The following is a 20,002-nucleotide window of genomic DNA, read 5'->3' as shown; positions in this document are numbered from 1 at the left end:
CTGTTGTATACACCACTTATCAGAAGTCAGTACTGAAAAAAATATATATATTTAAAAAATCAAAAGCCTTACAATGAGCAGCTGAGGAATTATGTAGAGTAGTACTTCTCGGCACTGGCAGTAGTAGCTCAAATTTTCTGAGAGAGGGCTTACCTCCTAACTAAAATAATAACATTCTTGGCTACATGGATGTCTGTTTTCTCAAAGTACTTTTTCAAAGGGCAAATGCCTTAATTTCTGTAAAGTTAAATTAACCTTTTTGTGCATGTGGAGAACTGAAACATTCCAAAATTATATGTTGGTTTTAGATTTGGATTTCACTTTTGACTAATCTCAAAAATAATTTTATGAATGAAACATTTGTTGACAGTATTACAGGTATAAATATCTACTGAATTGTACTTCTGATCAGGCATTCACTTGCAACTGACTTCTTACAGGCTAGTTGTGGGACTGAACATTCATGTAAATGACAGCTGCGGACAGGTGAAAATGGGACAGATAAGCATAGTGCTAGGTCTCTTGAGGTCCAGCATAAAGTGGACGTTGGGGACAGGAGCTCCCAGTGAACACAGTTTGCCAGTCTATGCCCAGAATAGTAGATCAGATGTTAATAACATTTATTTTTGTAAATAATGTGATTGAATGTTAATATAATTCAGCGTCTCATATGTTGATACAGTTTATGTATTTCATAATATTAAATAAAATTACAATCAGTATTAAATTACATCAGCAAAAATCACGTAAGCCCTTGCTTTCTAAGGCTGAGTTTTAGTCTATAGCTGAGCACGATTCTAACAACATTTAGCAACTTCTCAGTGTCCTAAAAATATACATATAACAGACTCTAGAGCAGGATACTTAAATTCAGTACCTAATATGTGTTAGTTATGACATAATTTGGAGGGAAGGACTGGACAAAAGCCACTCAGTAATTTAAGCAAGAGCATATGCTCGCTGGGTTATTCATGCCATCCAACTGTAGGTTCTTAAGTTCTTTCCTTTACTACTGGAGAAAGGAACCCATCCAGACAACAGCTTGGAACAACTAGGCTATTCATCTTCTCCAAAGCGCCTTTTGAAAGGAGTCTTTCTCTCCATCTGTCTTGAGTATGGAGGCAGCCTAGGGCCACCTACCTAAAATTCCTCTTTCTGCTGTATTCACTTATAAATGTGCTCATTTAAATATACCAGCAAATTTAATATGCAAACTTCAAGTTCCTAATGGAGATGTGTTTTGTCTTTGGGAGAGGACATAGGTAGGAGAGTAGGTTAGGGGGTTATGTTTGGGGGGGTTTTCTTTCTTTCTTTCCCCTCCTCTTCCATGTTAAATTTAACTGTGCTCTAGAAAGGAGTAATTTTTCAGTCCTGACTCCAAAAATTAACATACCTCTCCGTGCATCCATTTCTCCATCTATAAAATCATAATTCTTATGTTCTGTTCAGTCAATCACTTCCACATTAATGACTGACAAGTCTTAAATAAGAGGTGGGATTAGGAAACAATGTATTTTAGCCTTACGCTACTTAAAAGCAAAGTATTCTTAGCACTTTTGATACACCACTAGTACACAAAGCCTACAGCATTTTACAGATGTTAACGTTCTCCTAATGCTACAGGCTGTGTGAATATTTGTGCAGTAGCTACACTAGATATCTTTGCTAGATTCTCAGTGTATAGATGGCAGAATTCACAGATTTTTTTTTTCTCCAAGATCACAGAGGGAGATACTGATACAACTAGTTCCAAAACATGTATCTGTGCGTGCATGTATTTCAATAGGTACCACAATCCCCTGGAACCTTGAGAGGTTGTTAAATCAGCTTGATGGAAGCAAGTTAAAGGTAATTTTGAAAGATTCAGAATACAATTCAGTGTATTGGTGTAAGTTAAGTTAGGCAATGTTGTCTACTGCTGTTGCTGTGTCTGGATGGTACTGTGTCTAAAACATGGCTCTGAGCCTGTGCAGCTGCACTACTGAATATAAAAGAGTACAAATGAATATAAAAGAGATGCAGATAAAAAGCTGGATGTAAGAGTGCAAATTGGGTTAAACCCTGCTGCCTGGTGCCATTGTGACATTGTTGCGTGCTTGACATGGCAGCAGGTTTGTGGGTTTAATGAGGTTCTCGGGCTGCGCAACAAGTTCATGAACAAAAGGCACTTCAAAAATGTCTATGGAAGAATTCAAATTAAACATCGAACGTACAACGGGCGTGCTCATGGCATGACCAGTACTAGGTCGTGCATCACATAGAAACATAAGCAAGGCATTGAGAGAAAATGGGAATGCCAACACATTTATTTGCTAAAGACTAGACTAGACTCTCTGGGCTCCTAAACCTGTGTAGAGCAGTAGATTTGCCAAGGACGAGAAGGCTGGTTGTAGGAAATGCAAGTGGTTTGCATGCCGTGGGCTGGGGGTCGTTTTGTACTGCTTTTGCTTGGGAAAGTGATACCCTGAATTCAAGTGGCTGTATTAGAAACCCACTTCAGCAATTGATTTCTGTAGTTTGTGTTTGTTTGTTTGTTTGTTTGGGGTTTTTTTGCCCTTTGGCGGCTCTGGAATGGAGAAGCATGAGGGAATACAAAGTAGATGAAGCCTATCTCCATCCTGTAGTGCCCCAGTGCGCTGCAGCCACAGCAGCGCCCGAGGAAGTGGCCGGACGACAACGCGGAGGGCCATGCGCTCGCTGGTTTTTCTCAGCCGATTCTGCTCTTTGCCGGTCGTGGCCAGGCGAAGGTGAGTTGTAGGAGGGTGGTGGCTGCCGCCCAACGCGTGGGGATTCACAACCCAAGAGCAGACGAGCATGGCAGGCAGCGGTCAGCGTTGCCGTCCGGTGGGGGAGGCAGCGTGGCCGAGCCCGCGGGGAGACCTGGTGCCTCGGGGAGACCAAGGCAGCGCCACAGCGAGCCTGTTGCCTACCCGCCTTCGCGGCTGTGCCGTGAGGGAGTCGAGCTCGGGGCGGCGAGGAGGGGGCTCCCCGGCGGCCGCGGGTCGAGCTCTGCGGGCAGCCGGGCGGCAGGACCCGTGACGGGCGTCGTCACTCAAGCGGGGAGAGGGTGACTCTGACGGGGACCGGGGCGGGGGTCGGCGGGGGGCCCCGGGAGCGCCCCGGCGCTGAGGGGAGCCTCGTGGCGGCGGCGCCGAGGGCGGAGACTGGTGATCGGTGGCGAGGGCTTGGGGGGGCTTCGTCCCGGAGGGGGGCTCGGCGCGGGCTCGGTGGCAGCGTGAGCCCCGCGCGCGGCGTGGGGGCGCGGGGCGGGGGGGGGTAGGGTGGCGCGGAGCCGCCTCAGCGCGCTGGCTCCAACATGGCTCTGGCGGCGCGGCGGCGCCCCCTGGCGGCGGCGGCTGGGCGCGGCTGGTCACGTGAGGCGCTCGGGGCCTGCTGCCGCCGCCGCTTCCCCCAGTCAGAGCGGAGCGAGCCGAGGCAGAGACGAAGAAACAAGATGGCGGCCGGTGGCGATCCGGAGCGGGACGCCGGCAATTCGGATTGAGCCCTCGGCCCTCACAGCTCGGCGGCCCCCCTCCCCGGCCCGGATCCCTCGCAGGGGGGGGAGCTTCCCCGTAGCCGCCTGTCCGGACTCCGAGCGCCCTCCCGAGCCTTCCTTCCCCCTCCCTTCCCCCCTCGGCCAGCGCCCAGAGATGCGGGGCCGGCGAGGCAGGCCGCCCAAGCAGCAGCAGCCGGCGGCGGCCAGCGCTCAGGCGAGCTCCCCGGCTCCGCCCGCCCCGGCGGGCCCCATTGGGGGGCTGCGGTCCCGGCAGCGGGGCAGCAGCCGCGGCAGGTGGGCGACCTCGGCCCAGGCGGAGACGGCGGGGCCCAAGCAGAAGGGGGCCGGGGCTGCCCAGGCCTCTTCCTCCGCCGCCACCTCCCCCAGGGGGGGCAGCAAGAGGAAGGGAGGCAGCGGCGGCAGCAGCACCCCTGGTGGGGGAGGCAGCAGCGGTAAGGGCAGGGGCAGGGCCGGGGCTGGAGGAGCAGGGGGAGGAGGCGGAGGAGGCAGCTGCAACAGCCAAGGCAGGGCTGCCTCGTCCAGGAGGAGCATCAGCAAAGTGGTGTACGACGATCATGAGAGTGAAGAGGAGGAGGAGAGCATGGTGTCCGAGGAGGAAGAGGAGGGAGACCCCGAGGATAACCAGGACTCCGAGGAGGAAGAGGAGGAGGAGATCATGGAGGAGGAGGACGACGACGACTCTGACTACCCTGAAGAGATGGAGGATGAAGACGATGCCAGTTATTGCACTGAGAGCAGCTTCAGGAGCCACAGCACCTACAGCAGCACCCCAGGTAGAGAGTCAGTGGGATGAGCTAAAAACGAGGCGAGGGCACCCCACATGCTCCCTCTAGGTTTGCAAATACACACACGCATGGGAGGAAGAATGCATGCGGACCGTAAGGGATGCCTGCAAGCCCTCGCAGGGAGAGAGGGGTATGCAAATTAACGACTGGCAACCCCACGGATGCAGGGAACGCTGGAAGGTGCTTACAAACACACATGCAGTCAGGGGAGGGAGGAGGGAGGGTAATACATGCTGCGGTAAGGGGATGCTTTGCAAATATGCATAGAGATTCTGGTTGCTGCAGAAATGCATGCTACACCAGAACGTGTTGCAAACAATGTCAAAAGTATATGGAGCATTCACTTAGGATTTTTAAACAAGAGAAAGGAGGTGCCTGTATTGCAAAGAAGTGGTTGCAAATATATACAGGAGAGGATGGTTTGTGCCTGGGAATATAACTTAATGTAATAAGGGAAGGAAGCACATGCAACTTGAAGTGGCCGAAAAAACCACCATAAACACTGAAATTTTGCAGGCTCTTGAAATCAGAGATACAACTGGAAGCAGCATTTATTGGCTTTAAGACAAAACTAGCTTTTCAAGGAGGGAAATGAGGTGCATTGTTCAAAATGGAGATTGCATTGTTATAGTTTAGGGAAAAGTGCACAGGGCCTCATTGCAAGGGTGTAAACCTAGTTTTAGTTAATAAGGCCTTCTTAAACAAAAATTAAAGGGTGGAGGTTGAGTCAAAAGTCTTGCTTTTAAATACTGCATTTATTTTAAGATGTGCCAAGCTTTAAAACTCATGGTGGGGTTTAAAGCTCTTTAATGTCATTGTGATGATATTTAATCTTTTTTTTTAACCTCTAGTAGCAAATTTGAGCTCAATTTTTTTTTTTTTTTTTAGGACCCGCATTCTTTTTTGTCTGTAATTAGTTCATTAGGCATGTGGGTTTGAAGCCTTAAAAAGTCTTTAGATAAACTTAAGCACTTTAGGTTTATTTGAATTAATTCTAGAATGGAGTTCAGGCTTAGGATTTTTATTTTTTGTCTCTGAACCAGGAGAGGGGTTAAACTTAGGGATAACCTGGGAGTGTGTTGCTGAATTGGGCTGCAGGATAACAAACACTGTTGCTGTACAAGTATTTGGCCAATTTGGAAGGGGGGAGGAACAGGTTGTGTTTAAAAAAAAAAAAAAAAGCAATGCATTTAAGTGTGTAGTTTTGAACAGCTAGCAGATCACTTTAAAAAAGGGGGAAGTACTGGCTACTAAATGTGCCATTTGTTTTTATTTTAGTTAGTTTAATGATATCAGTCCATTATGTGACACTCTAGTCCTTTAAAAAAGCGTGTCTGTATCTATATAGATATATATACAAATATTTAAATTTATATCCATATCATCAGGAACCTAAGGGAATTAAAAGTAAATACGTATGTTATTTAATGAATTAAAATCAGAGATAATTGGTTTTTGTTTTTTTGAATGAGTGTTAGTTTACCTGTTGCTGGGATGTACTACAATGAAATTGAATTCCTTTGGATATTTATTACTTTAAAGATTGAGGTCTAGCTTCACAGAAGAAAAAATTCTGAAGTACTCTTTTTTTAACTCTTTGTTTTCTGTTTAGTTGTGGTAACTTTCATTCTGACTATCTTTTTGGTGCTTTTGTCGGGGGAAAAGATATTTTTATCACTTTAAGTGGCTAGGTCAGGAATATATTTTGACATGAAAATCCAGTCTGAAAAAAGAGTTCTACAAAATATGGATTTTTTTGATTTTTGAAATGTTCTGGCAAATAATAAGTTATCTCTGTGTGCATTGTTGTGCAAGCATAGACAGGTTTTAATTGGTATCTGAGTAGCAGAAATTGTTTTGGTGATTTATATGCTTATTTTCCACTTGATCAAGGAAACTTCAGTTTTAGCTTTTTTAATAAGTTTAAATGTAAGCATTTTAATCATAATATTCTATAGAGTACATGGTATTCTGACACTAACTGATTGATAGTTAAAGCACCTATGTTGTTTTGGCAATATACTGGAACTTCTGATTAGTTAGTATTGGCCTGAAGGCTTTTTTTTTCCTTTTTTTTTTCCTTTTTAAGAGACACACTGTTGCTGTTTTGCAAAGAAGAAGGTGCAGACTTTTGATTTGATCAGCTAAGTCGCTGTCTTGTTTCTGCTTAATGAATATCTATACTGTGAACACTGCTACATAGTGGTGGTACTAATTGAAATCTTAGTCTTATCGTAATCCAGGAAAAGATTCTTGACATTAGAACAACTTTAATTGGCAAGAGAAAGATCCACCCGATCTCAGTATCTTTTTATCTGACAGTGGCCAGTGGAGAGAAAAGTGGTAAGAGTCGGGCAAGCATATAATGATATGTCTTCAGAATACCCTCACAGGCTCTAGTGATCCTGAGTCAGGTGCATGCTGAGCCAGAATTGGTCTGTAGCTCTTGCTGTATTTTTTTTTCATTCGTAAACAGGTCTTCAGACCAGACAAACTGTAACATACAGTGGCAAAGTTCCTGTGGTTAACTACACAGTTCAAAGGAGTATCTCCTTTTTTGTTTTAAAACAAAAATTCTGACTCCTGACAGTATTTATTTGATGCCTGCTAGTTTTCTGCTCAAGGAGATTATGAACAATTGTTCTCTATTTATCTTCTCTAGATCACGTGCAGCCTGAATTATTACCACCTTCAGGTTGTAGTCTTTGGGGTTGAAGAGGTTTTTGTAGAGCAGGATATTGAAAAATTGCAATACTAATCAAACTCTCCTTGTCTCCAAGATTTTACACGTAAATCACATTCCACTTAAGTGGGTGAAACAGTGTTACAGTTTTTCAAAGTTATTTTGAACAGTGAATTTAAAGAGCACAGTGCAACGTCTCTAGCCGAGTAAGGTTCAATTCTTATGCTCCTCTGTGAAGTTTATGATATATCCTGAACTTGGATGTTGCAGTACTTTTTTACTGTGTTATTATTCAAGTATTTAGAGAAGCAAAGCCTTAGAAATGATAATATGCCTTTGATATGCTTGATAATGGTATAGTTAAATTTTATTGTGTGAATGTATATGATGTTTATCACTTCTTTTACTGGATGGATCTTTGGTAGAGGGATTGTGTATGTATTACCCCTTTTCTGTTTTCCCTTTGTATTCTCAGAAGGTAGGTGTGCTTTTAGGATAGGTAATCCTGTACATCTTGTGTCACAAAACATTTTTGCCGTTACCTGTCCACTGTAACTTTTACTTTAGGCTTGTCACAATTGCATTAGGCATACCAAGAATTTTCCGGACATTGCAGAACTTTAAAACATGACTTAATCAAGATGCCTAAAAGTGCTTCCTTTTTTGTTTCTTTTTTTTAAATAAAAAACTTGGAAAACTAGCTTTAAGAAGATCTGTTCATCTAGATTTTGGCTGAGATAATAAACATCAGACTATCTAACGAGCAAATGCACAACAGTGGAGTTGCGCGCCAAAAGATTATCTCATTAAAATATTTTTAATATAGTTTTTGGATGGATGTTGCCAGTCTGTGAGCATTTACAGTGACTGACCAATGCTTTTGCTTAGCCAGTTGTTTTATCAGGGTGCTCCTACCTTTGGGGCAAAATAATTCGACTGGAAATGGCAGGTGCTGCATTTTGTGAGTCTGTGAGAATTTTGTATCTTAACATATTTTCATGCTCTCGAGGAGTTAAGTCAACACATTGAGATATGATAGTAAGGTATGCAGCCTCTTTTGTCTGATACGTGAGAATATTCACCAGGCTCTCAAACATCTTACCTAGTGTATCCTGTTCTCTAAATTAAATCTGGCATTCTCTTATTTTACTATTTAGAAATCTGAACTTTGATTTGTAATCTAGAGGAAGTATCACTAGTTCATCATGAAAAATGTAGGAGGCAATTTCAAGTCCTAGCAAAGAAGTTGTGTAAAAGGCCAACTTAATAAATTTGTGGTTAATTCTGTTGTATTGACATGCAAATTTGCAGTTTATCTGAAGAGAGAGTTTGTCAATTCAGTCATTTTTCTAAGAAATTCTGTGCAGCAAATACCTTATCATTATCAAAGTATGTACATTGTAAAAATTGTAGAATAATTTGATGTACTGCAGATGAATTCATCATGTGAACTTTTCTGTAGGTCTGCAGTAAAATTGCATAGCTGACTTTGGTATTGCATGGAACTAGCATAAAGACAATAAATGTGGACTTTGATAGACTTGGGGGGAGCTTGCTCCTTTTTGAAATTAATTATAGCCTATCCCAAGTATGTCCCAACTAATAAGTTGTCGGTCAATGTTTCTGAAAAGTAATTGTTACGTTAATATTACCTTTTTTAAAATTTATTTTTGCATTTGCCTGGATTCTAGGCACAAAGGAGTTGTGACTTGGAGTACTTCTCAGAATGACCACATGGAGTTTCTTTTGCTACTTGCATTAGTTATCTGAATGCTAAAATGATGCTTTATAATATGGAGGGGTTATATGCCTGGCTTGTACTAAGGTTCTACTCATGGCAATAGTGTTGAGAAATTAAACTCTTAAAGTAAAATCAGTAAAGAGTCCCTGTTTGATTCAGAAGCATACTGACATCTTAGAGATACAAACCAGTAAAAATAACAAACAGCCAAAGAAACTTCAAGCTATGTTTTTGAAAAATATAAAGACCTAGTGCTCTGCAAAGCAAGGTAGTAGTCATTCATAACGTAGAACATGTTTAGAATTTCTGTGACATGAGTGCTCTCAGCAAAATGCTTTCAGATCTAGTCTAGTAACTGGCTGTTTTCTCATTCTTGCAGCAACTCTGACATTTTTTGCGGTGGTCGGTGTATTGCTTTTTAATGCTGGTTTAGGTTTTAAGTTTTATCTGGTTTTCTTTTTCCAGACAAAATGTGTAAATTGGGGTTACAGAGCAATATTCATATTGGAGCTAAGGTAGAATTAGACATCATATCATACATCATAAATACACATCATAAAATAGAGTAAATAAATCATATTCCTTCAGAAAAGTTTTCTTGAAGAGATTTGAATTGTGAATATTAGAAACATGTTGATTGTCATGTAAGCTTCCCCCTCACCCCCCAAGGGGGGGAAAAGGTTTTGAAAATGTCAAAGCCTTTAATTTTGACCCATCTTAAGCTATTTTGATTTTCTATTTTGGTACTGCTTTTCATAATATATTTTTATTTTATGTTAAACTGATTCACTCTAATTTTACTACTTTTTTCCTCTGTAATGTAAGCTGAGCAAATGTTCTCCCAAGAGGTGTACTTTTAATTGAGGAACCAGTTTGGCTATTGTTGTGTAAAGCATGTAGCTATATCCAGTTTATGCATTTTGCCGGAAAAAAAACAAAAATCTGCTCTTACGTATTTTTATCAACTGTCCTAAAAGTTTTCAATTTTCTCAGTGGTGTTTAGCAAGAACTTCTGTGGTGTGTTCTCACTTGAAATTTTTGTGGTGCAAAGTAGTATGTGGAGTAGCAAATGGCTGATTCTTATGTATTTATTAACACCAAACAAAAATAAGATAATATCACTGAGTTAAGGAGAGTGTGCAAAAGCCAAAATTCCTAGGAGGAAGGAAAGCATAGAAGAGGGCATCTGTCCCTAAGGAGTACTCGTGCTTCCGGAATATCATATAATTGCCAATTGGTCTTTATGTTGAGGGGTTTCTCTAGTGACTCATGATCTGAAAAACAAAAACAGCTCAGTTCTATTTTGCTAAAGACTAACTTTTACATAAGAGTAACATAGTTTGACTTGACTTGTGGGACTTGAAGCCAAAAATTAATCTTTCTTCTTATTGGAGGCAAATTGAAAACCCTTTTGCTTGCTGGGGTCAGTTCTGTGGAGTGTTCCTGTGGGGTTTTGTTTGTTTTATTTTTCTTCTCCTGTGATGGATTACCGAAGTATCGGAAACTCTGCAGGCCATACCTTTTCTTTCCCCTGTACTCTGAGCTTCCTCCTCCATTGCAAAAGTGAATAAAAAGCTCTAAGCTGGAGTCTGGGTGCCCAAGTGATGAGAAATTAAGAGGAAGGGAAAGTTTTTAGAGAAGAGAAATCAGACTAGTTGTGAGCTTTCTGATCAAGAAATGCTGGAACTGGTGCTGTTTATTTCCGAGGTCGGATACCAGAGCAGAGTATTTTGTATGTAGGACTACATCGTCCAGACCATCATTTGAAATATGCTGGGCTGAAAAACTATATTTACTGTTGCTCTACATCTGGAGTGAAGGGATGTGTAACATAAGTTACACGTAAGGTGTAATAGGACTTTTGTGACTTTTGTTAGGCTACATGTATATGGTGATTGGAGTGTAACTGAAGGCACAAAAAGCATGGAAGTAATATTTGGTCGCAGTACAACCTTTAAATATTATGGACACTTGTGTAGTAGTTTAGTGTTTTAAATAATAATAGTGTTTTAAAACTGGCTACATAAAATAAATGTTAAATATGGTTAAACTATTTGCAAGTTTCATGTCCTCCTGGGTTAAAGAGTTAGCAGATGTCACTTTCCCTTTCTTTCGGTCTGTGTATGAGAATGGAAACAAGCTTTTCGATCCTTTTCAGCTCCAGTGCATTTCTAAATTTTTGAACTGAATAGCTTGAACAGACTGAAATAAAAAAAAAAAAGCAAGAGTAAAAAGAATTTTTTTGAATTGCTTCAGTAAATCCTGGTTCTGAGTGCTTAGCCTGTGACTTCACCAGTTCAGTGACTTCATTTTATTTCAAATATCATCAACATGTTTTGCTTAATTATTTGTAATATAAATTATTTTAATAGATTATGGTAAATGTAAACTATAATTATCAATATCTATAATTAAATGCACCATGTGAATGAAATTGTTTACTCTTTAATTTTAATTACAGGCAGCTCTTCAACTAGAGAATTCAAAATAGGGAGAGGCAACTATTGCAGACTACTTCATCAATTTTGGAGACAACTAGTGAAGGAATGTGATTTAGAAAAAGTGTATCTATGCTTGATTCAAGTATAATGCTGAGACACTAGATGATCTGAATGGAGTAGAGGTGGATGTTTTCTCTGTATTTGTACTGGCTCAACTTGAAGGTGGAATTTGATTCAGGGGTTTGGTTAAGATGTAGAAACTAGCATAGAAGTATACAATTTGTATGTAATAACTTTTGTCCGTTTTGGAAAACTTAAGTGTGAATAGATGGAATCTCTTTAATTGAGGTTAGATACATCAAGACTCAGCTTAAAGTCTAGTCAGTCAGTGGTGGTGCTTAGAGGAGAAGTAACTTCTGCTAGAACACTTGCTCTGGAATCCTCTGACTTTTTTTTTTTTCTTTCCCTGGACAAGGTATTTTCTACTTAGAATAAAAACCTACTGCTATGAGAAGAGATTTCCACAGACAAGAAACTATGTAGGGCAAATAGTAAAAATGATTTATCCAAAGTTAAGTAAACTATACCAAGCTATATTGAAAATTGTTAATTGTAAGTGTAGTAATACAAAGTTTAAAAAGAAAATCAAACAGAAGTATAATTTTGTTGACTGCTCAGTGTGGTCATTGCACTGAATTTATATTACACTGTTTCCCATATTCTTTAAGTACATATTAATCTAATGAACATATATAGTGTCCCAAATGAAAATAAATGTTCATTGTTATGTAATCATCACTTGTATAGTCTACAGAAGCTTGCACTTCTTTCTTAAATATTTAAGCTGATACCACTAAATTAATCACACTTTTGTTGGAGATGGTGCTCAGGCTTCCTAGTGGAGGGCAAAATCCATGACAATTGACAATAAAAAATGGAGTTGTCAAATCCCAGTATCTCTTAAAAAAAATTTTTTTTTGAAGATAGAAATGGTTGAAGAGACCACTTTTTATTTTTTCTGCTGGTGAACATAAAGCAATGGACAGCTCTATTTTAGCATGTTGTGACTTATTTTAGCATGTTGTGACTTATTTTAGCATGTTGTGACTTATTTTAGCATGTTGTGACTTATTTTAGCATGTTATTGTGGACATGTTAGAGCATAGGAGGCAGTGTGGTTCCTTTGTCATTCAAGTAAAACTCCTATGCTAAACTACATCATGTAAAAAGCGGAGAGTTTCTGAGTATTCCATGTCACCAACTTTAGGAGAATGATGACCTTTGAGTCCCACCTGGCTGGTATTCATGAATCAATCTAACACCCAGTTTATGCCAAATCCAGTCACTCCCCACAGTGGAGTGAGATGGGTAGTAATTTTTGTCTTCTGCCTTAAATCATTCTGTCGTTTGGGCTCTCAGATGAGCATATGAATCTCTGTGGCTTTGAATAGAGACTCTTGTGTGCAAATTACAGGGTTAGAAAGTTGGCCACCCCTACCTGAGTAGGACAAAACTATACTGCTAATCTTATGTATTAAGTTTGAATTATTGAATACGTTTTGGAAAAGAGAGGCTTTTCCTTGAAGTTAGAGCTTGATAAGTTGAATATTGTAGGAAAAGTTAATATTTGAGGGTTTTTTTGTTGTTGCTCTTTGTTTGTTTTGTTGTTTAAGACCTTGTGTCTCTGAAGAACAACTTTGTAAACTTGAGCTGTAATCTTCAAAAAACCTTCATGTAGGTTGGAACCGCCTTTAAGCAGTGTAAACTATGTGGACTGTCAGGACCCTACAGATAATTAGCAATGAAATAACTATCAGAATTACCGAAAAGCCTGGAGTCCTTACTTTGAATTCAAAACTGCCTTTCTTAGGACTACATGCCAAAAGTTCTTTTTTGTCCTTCCCTTCAGTTGCCTGTACTAGTGGAAAGGGGGAATCTACTCAACCTGGAGAACATAGAAAATGGAAGGACAACATAAACTTACATTTCTGTTCAAAACAGAGACTGTAGAACTTTGATATCATTCATATCATATTCAGTTGCTCTACAGTCTTAAGTTCAACAGCTACTTGAGAGTTCTTAAGAATTTAAGAGCGCCTTGTCAAAAAATGTGTAACTTTTTCGCTGGAGATGAGACTTTTTTCTTAAAGCTGTCACTTTCTTGAGTCATTTCTTGAAATTACAGTTTATACGTCAACAGTAATACATGTAAGCACAAATTCTCTGGAATATCTCAATCACGCTTTGTGGGATTCTCTTCTTGACTTCAATTTTTCTTCAGAGGGGGTATAGCAAATGTCAATAACGAATCAAAAGTGAAATTGAAAGAAAAAGCATAGAAAGATCTGAGATACCATGCAACCAAGCCATTCCATGTAAAATATGCTTGGATACTGTTTCTTCCTAAAATATTTTGCATCTTTGAATGCCTCCCTTGTTTAGCTCTGGAAACCAGTTTTTATGCAGTGCAGAATTACTCAAAACAGGTCAGCTTCAGAATAGAGAGAAATGATTTTGAGCTCTTGAGAAATGGTGTGTGATTTACAGTGTGAATTGAAATTTGGAGCATTAACAGTGATACAGCATACTTTATTATGGTATTAAGTGATGTGCTTCATATCTTAATAGCACATTTTTTTTACACCACTAATTGCAGCAATATGCTTCTTTTTCAACAGGATGGGTTAAAGAACTCTCTTAACATTTCCAGAAAATGTTAGGAATGCCTTGGTTTAAGGTTCTTTTTTTGCCTCTCCTGTAGTTTGATGTAACATAAATATATCAGTTTTCGTCTCTTGTGAAAGAGACATCAGACACTACCGAAGAAGGTAGATGGATAGTCTGTTTTTTCAATGGAGGATGAAAACAATATACAAGAAGGAACTATAACTTTTTTTCAAAGTATCACATGTCAAAAAATGAGAGGAAATAAGTGGTGTTTGCTTCTCAGCCATGTTCATTCTTTCTGGTTTATCTTTGCTGAAACTATAGTCTCTTTTGGTCTTTTCTGATTCGTGTAGGTAAGTCAAGGTCATCTTTCACATTACTTGCTTCAGGGGCTGATTCCTTCTGGGCTTAACTGTGTGATAGACAAAGTATTTTTCAGCTACAATTGCAGGCACTGAAAGAATCCAAGTTTATAGTTCCACCAGCTTTTTGTGACATTTGGACTTAATGAAGGTTATTAGTGATTTCAAAATATCTTGTGCTGTCCTGTGTGACCATTTAATAGGGCTGGCCCTACACCATCATGCATTTTCCAGAGGAAGTTTCAGAAACCTAAAGTAATTTCACATGTAAATGCAAGTATTTTTTTTGTTGTTCTGTTGTGTGGTCTTTCAGCTTTATGCCTATAGGATTTTGGATCCTGATGATAGAAATGTTGTGTTTAATCAAGGTGTTTCTTGCTGTAAGAACACTTGCTTTGTGTCTATCTGTGAAACTACTCCATTTTTGTTTGCTGTGTTTGAACATTTTCCACTGATTTGTGCAGCAACATATTGGAAGGCAGTCATATAAGCATTCTTTCATTTTCCACAGTGTCAGAACTCAACTAAACTTGGAAATTTATTTTTATATGCAGCTGATGTTGATCCGTTACTTGTGTAATGGAAACATCTGGCAGTTCATCTTTTAATATTATTTCAGAGTGCCTAGTTGTTGCATAAGATTTCATTCACATTTTTAAAGTTTGAGAGGGAGAAATGTATCTGGTGTCCTCTTGCCATGCTAGCACAATTGTTGTTTTGTTTTTTCTTATGGAATCAATTGGCAAACTCTTATACCTCAAGATATTTCTTAAATGTAGTTTTTATTTTTGGTAACTTTTTTCCTAATCAAGACATTTGAGTTCTGATGATGGTATTTTCTAATTCAGCAGATCTGGTTTTGTGCATCTGTCTGCTTTAGTGATTTTTTTTTCTTTTCCTCACTGTTATATTAGGGAATCTCTTCTTTATTTGTGGGAAAAGTATTGGAAAGAATAGGGTTGAACAAATGCCGCAGAGAACCTCTTGATGATGATTTCCAAGATGACCAGAATTCACTTCTGTTAATGTCCCTGGCAATCACAGAACTTGATCAAGAAATTAACATGAAGCTTGAAATTCCAAAATGCTGGTTGTATCACTCTTCAATCTCAGCTCACACTGCGTGTAATATAGGTCACTTGCTGTTAAAATATGCATATGAAGTTGCTATTATGGACAACTTCTTTCCTTTGGATTTTCCCTGTGAATAAAGTGCTTCCTGCAGACCACTTCTCTGTGTAGCATTGATAAATATAAAATTTTATTGTTGTCCAGAATTTTTGCAGGCTTACAGGAGGACCTAAAAATAGTTTTGCATCCCAGTTCTGGTTTTAAACTAACGATTAATTTATAAGATTGTCTAAATTTTAAGGTTTAAAAAACAAAGTTTTAATGAGTGCATATTAATACTTTAACTGGTAGCTGCAAAAGAGTTGCATATAACTGGATATTTTTGCACTAATTCAGTAGAGGTATAAAATATTTATTTAAAAAAATTCTAATAATACCATATACAGAAGCTTTTTTCCTCTTTCCTTCTGTGTGACATCTAGTATAGTAGAAGTAAAGGCATGAAAGCATAACATCTCTTCTAACAGACTGATTATGCTCAGTGCCTTTTCTGTTACGGAATGAAACAGCTCTGCAGATTAGCTGTGTTAGACTTAACCTTCCCTAATTCCACCTTCTTCTTATCCTGTGGTTGTCTCTCCTGTTTTATTGAAGCATGGTTTGGGAAGCAATTGGGAATTCCTGAAGCCTTTTTATAAAAATGTCGCATTTGATTTTTGTTTCTGGCTTGTCAGTGTGCAGGAGAAATATTCTATTTAGAAATCATTGGACAAGAAAAGTGATTTAAGTTCACTTTTATAATTCAGTTCTGTTGAAATTGATAGCCTAAGACATCGGCTTGGCACAGACTTTCCTATGTGCTATTACTGAATAGGAATATAGCTTGCAGTATTTTAATACTTAATCTTTTAATCTGTTGTCTGAATCTTGATTCCTCCAAGTTTAAGTTAACATGCCAAGAAAGAATAATAAACTAGTCATGCTGAATAAAAATGAGAACTTCTAAACTAATATTTTGGCTGAAGGAAATGTCTGTGTTTAAATAATTTGAACATTTACGATTCAACATGTCACTTTAAATATTCAAGAGAGATATAGTGTATGGGAAATGCAACTGCTCTAAGCATCTGAAGGAAAACTTCAGATTTATGTATCTTATTTTTTAGTCTTAATTAAAATATCAGATTGTTAGCTGAATGTCACATTTATGTAGCTGTGAAGATAATCTTTAATTTCAGTAGTTTGGAAAGAGTGGGACACAGAAAGGTCATTGCTGATAGACGTTTTAATACATTGACTTGTGAATGGCAAAATTCTTACTGTTATTTTGAATTCCAGGTAGGAGAAGACAAAGAGTGCATCGTCCTCGTTCTCCAATTTTGGAAGAAAAAGATATCCCACCTTTGGAGTTTCCCAAATCCTCAGAGGACTTAATGGTGCCTAGTGAGCATATAATGAATGTTATTGCCATCTATGAGGTACTAAGGAACTTTGGCACTGTTTTACGCCTCTCTCCTTTTCGTTTTGAGGACTTCTGTGCTGCTCTGGTAAGTCAAGAGCAGTGCACACTTATGGCAGAGATGCACATAGTGCTTTTAAAAGCAGTTTTACGTGAAGAAGACACTTCAAATACTACCTTTGGACCTGCTGACCTCAAAGATAGCGTTAATTCCACTTTATATTTCATAGATGGAATGACGTGGCCAGAGGTTCTGCGGGTATATTGTGAGAGTGACAAGGAATACCATCATGTTCTTCCTTATCAAGAGACAGAGGACTATCCTTATGGACCAGTAGAGAATAAAATCAAAGTTCTGCAGTTCTTAGTGGATCAGTTTCTTACAACAAACATTGCACGTGAAGAGTTAATGTCAGAAGGTGTTATCCAATATGATGATCATTGTAGGGTTTGTCACAAACTTGGGGATTTGCTTTGCTGTGAAACTTGTTCAGCCGTGTACCATTTAGAGTGCGTGAAACCACCTCTTGAAGAGGTACCGGAGGATGAATGGCAGTGTGAAGTCTGCGTAGCACATAAGGTGCCTGGAGTAACTGACTGTGTTGCTGAAATCCAAAAAAATAAACCATACATTCGACATGAACCCGTTGGATACGACAGGCATAGAAGAAAATATTGGTTCCTGAACAGGAGAATTATTATGTAAGTAAACTAATTGTTTAGTGTTTTCTGAAGAATGATATTCTATTGAATGCATATTTAAAAATGGCTTTCCTATAAAGTTACTATTGCCATCTTAAAATTATTTTTTTCTTTAGGTAAGACTTTTGCATGCTTTTTTTGTAGATCGTTTTCTAAAGACCATGTAATTCATCCATCAGTTTTCTCTAAAATAAATAGTTTCCTAACCCATATGTAAAAGGGGGGAGGGGGAAGCAATACCTGCAGTTTAATTTTAATGTGCACTAAAAATGCATGAATGTGAGAGGGAATTTTAATGAGAATTTTCCAGCTTCCTGTTAAAGTTATTGAAACATGGTCTAACTCACTCTCTTTGTGATCATGTGATGGACAGAAGACCAGTTTTGGTGTATTGCCACTTGCTTAGATAGTTGTTGGCTATTGGATACTGGTACTGTTTTGTACCTGCCTTTGTGAAACTAAGACTGCTTTTCAGAATCACTCGAAGATATTCACAGTATCTGCTAACTAGAAATTTAGAAAATACTGTGTGAAACTTCTGTATGTGTAAATGAAATGACAAGAAACACCTGCCTTGAAGCAATCTTGTACTCTGCATGTTTGACGCAATTTCCAATTCATGATTGGTCTTGGGATACTAATGCAATAAGCGTAATAATTTCTGTTAGCAAGGGCATTGTGTCCTTAGTGAGATAGTAGACAGTGTCTTTAAGAGGGCTTATGAGGGCTGTTGATGACCTTGAGTCTTGCAAATGAGAGATGCTTCTGAAGAACTCATTTTTAGTCCTTTAAAAGTGTCCTTTTCCTGCTTTTTTAATGTAGTGTTAATTGATGCTTAAAATATTAATTATTGATCTTTTTTCCTGTGGTGTTCTTTCATATTTGTCAAAGAGTTAGTGTTTGATTATTTTTATTTTTTTCAGGTCATAATCACCACAGTAGTATCAGATAGCCTTTCAAAAGATGCAGGAAGATAGCTACAGTATGTGACATACCATTCAGATTGATCAACAGGATATGATGGTCAGCCTGAAGGTGTGGATATCCTTATTTTTCCGTAGCCTCGTACAGAAGCTTCTAGCTTCTGTTTCCAGAAAATCTGTTGGAAGTTTGATTTAAAGAGATATTCTTGCTGGATGTGTTGAGCTACAGTCTCCACCAGTAATGGATTATTATTCTACTCTCCCACTGCTGTGGTTGAGATCTAAGAAGCTTTCATCCTGAAATAAACATCACATTAACTCTCAATTTACATAAATCAAAAATATTTCAAAGCCTGATTTGCCAGTGGTCCATAAAACTTTGTAGTTCATCTCTTTCTCTAACTTTGACATTGCTATTTTAAGGAAGTACGAAAATGTCAGCGCAAGATTTCTTTTTCTTTTCCTGATACAGGTTCAGATAAAGAAACTGGAAGTATTTCAATAAAATCGTTTCTTTAAATAGTGCCATTCCTCTTGTACTGGAGATTTTCTGCAAAAAATCATACTTTTTTGCCAGAGTTTCTGCCCAGTAAAATGTATTGTAGTCCTTCATTCTGATTATGTCAGCCTTGGTAATGATCTCTAAATTAGGAAATTAGCCTATGAGAAAAAGGCAAATCATTCCTCTTTTTTCTGATTGTTTTCTGTTTCAATAAAACAAGCCTGAAGAGTGGAAAAATTGCCATGCATTTATTATTGACTAAAACTGGTAGTTTGCCCATCTGTTTTCTCTCCAATTTTCAGACATCTGATTTCCTTGGAGAAAGTGTTTGAGGTGAAGGCATCTGAGAAATCGTTAACGAATTTGTATCCAACATAGATTTCCCAGTGAACGTGAATTTTTGTTCACTTTTGTATCCAAGTTTATGCTCAATTAGCATAACTTCTTAACTGAGTTGAAATATCGCAGGAGACACAGATATTAAATTGGATACAGAATTTAAATGTGCACTGAGTGTAAACCCTTTGTGTTGTGGATTTGCATAGTTACAGAAACAGACATCGCAGATGCGCTGCCGTTAGTTTCCATTATGTATGGGTAGATTTTCCAGTTTCTGGATAAACCATACTGTTGATGCAAATGCACTTCAATTGGCTTTCTGTGAAGCATTTTGGGTTTATTTGCATTGTGCTGTGTTTCGGGGAAAACTTGCATAGCACCATAACTAAACTAAAGGAGGTAGCTGTACTGCTTCTGGACCTAGCTGTGTGTTTATGTAGCATTTCCATGAGTCAGATTGGGTCTGGAGGTAGCTGTACTGCTTCTGGACCTAGCTGTGTGTTTATGTAGCATTTCCATGAGTCAGATTGGGTCTGGAAGCAGTAATATAACCGATTCTTCAATAGCGGGGTGTTCCCAGTCTCCCTTTTTTCCATATAGCAGACAGTTGAGTATGTTATACTGAAATTTATAGAGAGTGTTCTCTTGTCTTGTTGAAATGCTGTTCATTGGTGTTCTCTCTCAGTATCTTGAATCGTCTAACCCAAGAACAATCTTTATGACTTTCCAGGTCTTTAAAATCTAGTAGAAACCTGACTGGTTACAGGAAACTTTCACCATAAAACTTGAATGAGGTTGACACAGGTATAG

General features: G+C 38.9%; 1 protein-coding gene across 13 annotated transcripts in view; it reads left to right on the top strand.

The window, feature by feature from the left end:
* The first annotated feature begins 3,456 nt into the window (after positions 1-3,456).
* BPTF (bromodomain PHD finger transcription factor) overlaps positions 3,457-20,002 on the top strand; it is a 61,771-nt gene continuing 45,225 nt past the window's right edge. For 11 of the 13 annotated variants that reach the window (XM_067308570.1, XM_067308567.1, XM_067308573.1 and 8 more), the window contains exons 1-2: positions 3,457-4,290; positions 16,606-17,428. In XM_067308570.1, coding sequence (XP_067164671.1) covers positions 3,651-4,290; positions 16,606-17,428 — 1,463 coding nt within the window. In that variant the 5' untranslated portion in view covers positions 3,457-3,650. Of the gene's footprint in view, positions 4,291-4,426; positions 4,483-16,605; positions 17,429-20,002 lie in introns of those variants that run through there. The other 2 variants (XM_067308575.1, XM_067308576.1) reach the window with 2 other exon arrangements.

Source organism: Apteryx mantelli, chromosome 19, assembly GCF_036417845.1.
Source record: "Apteryx mantelli isolate bAptMan1 chromosome 19, bAptMan1.hap1, whole genome shotgun sequence".
NCBI classification, from domain to species: domain Eukaryota; kingdom Metazoa; phylum Chordata; class Aves; order Apterygiformes; family Apterygidae; genus Apteryx; species Apteryx mantelli.
The sequence above is the reverse complement of the archived record's forward strand: the minus strand, read 5'-3'. Positions and strand labels throughout refer to the sequence as shown.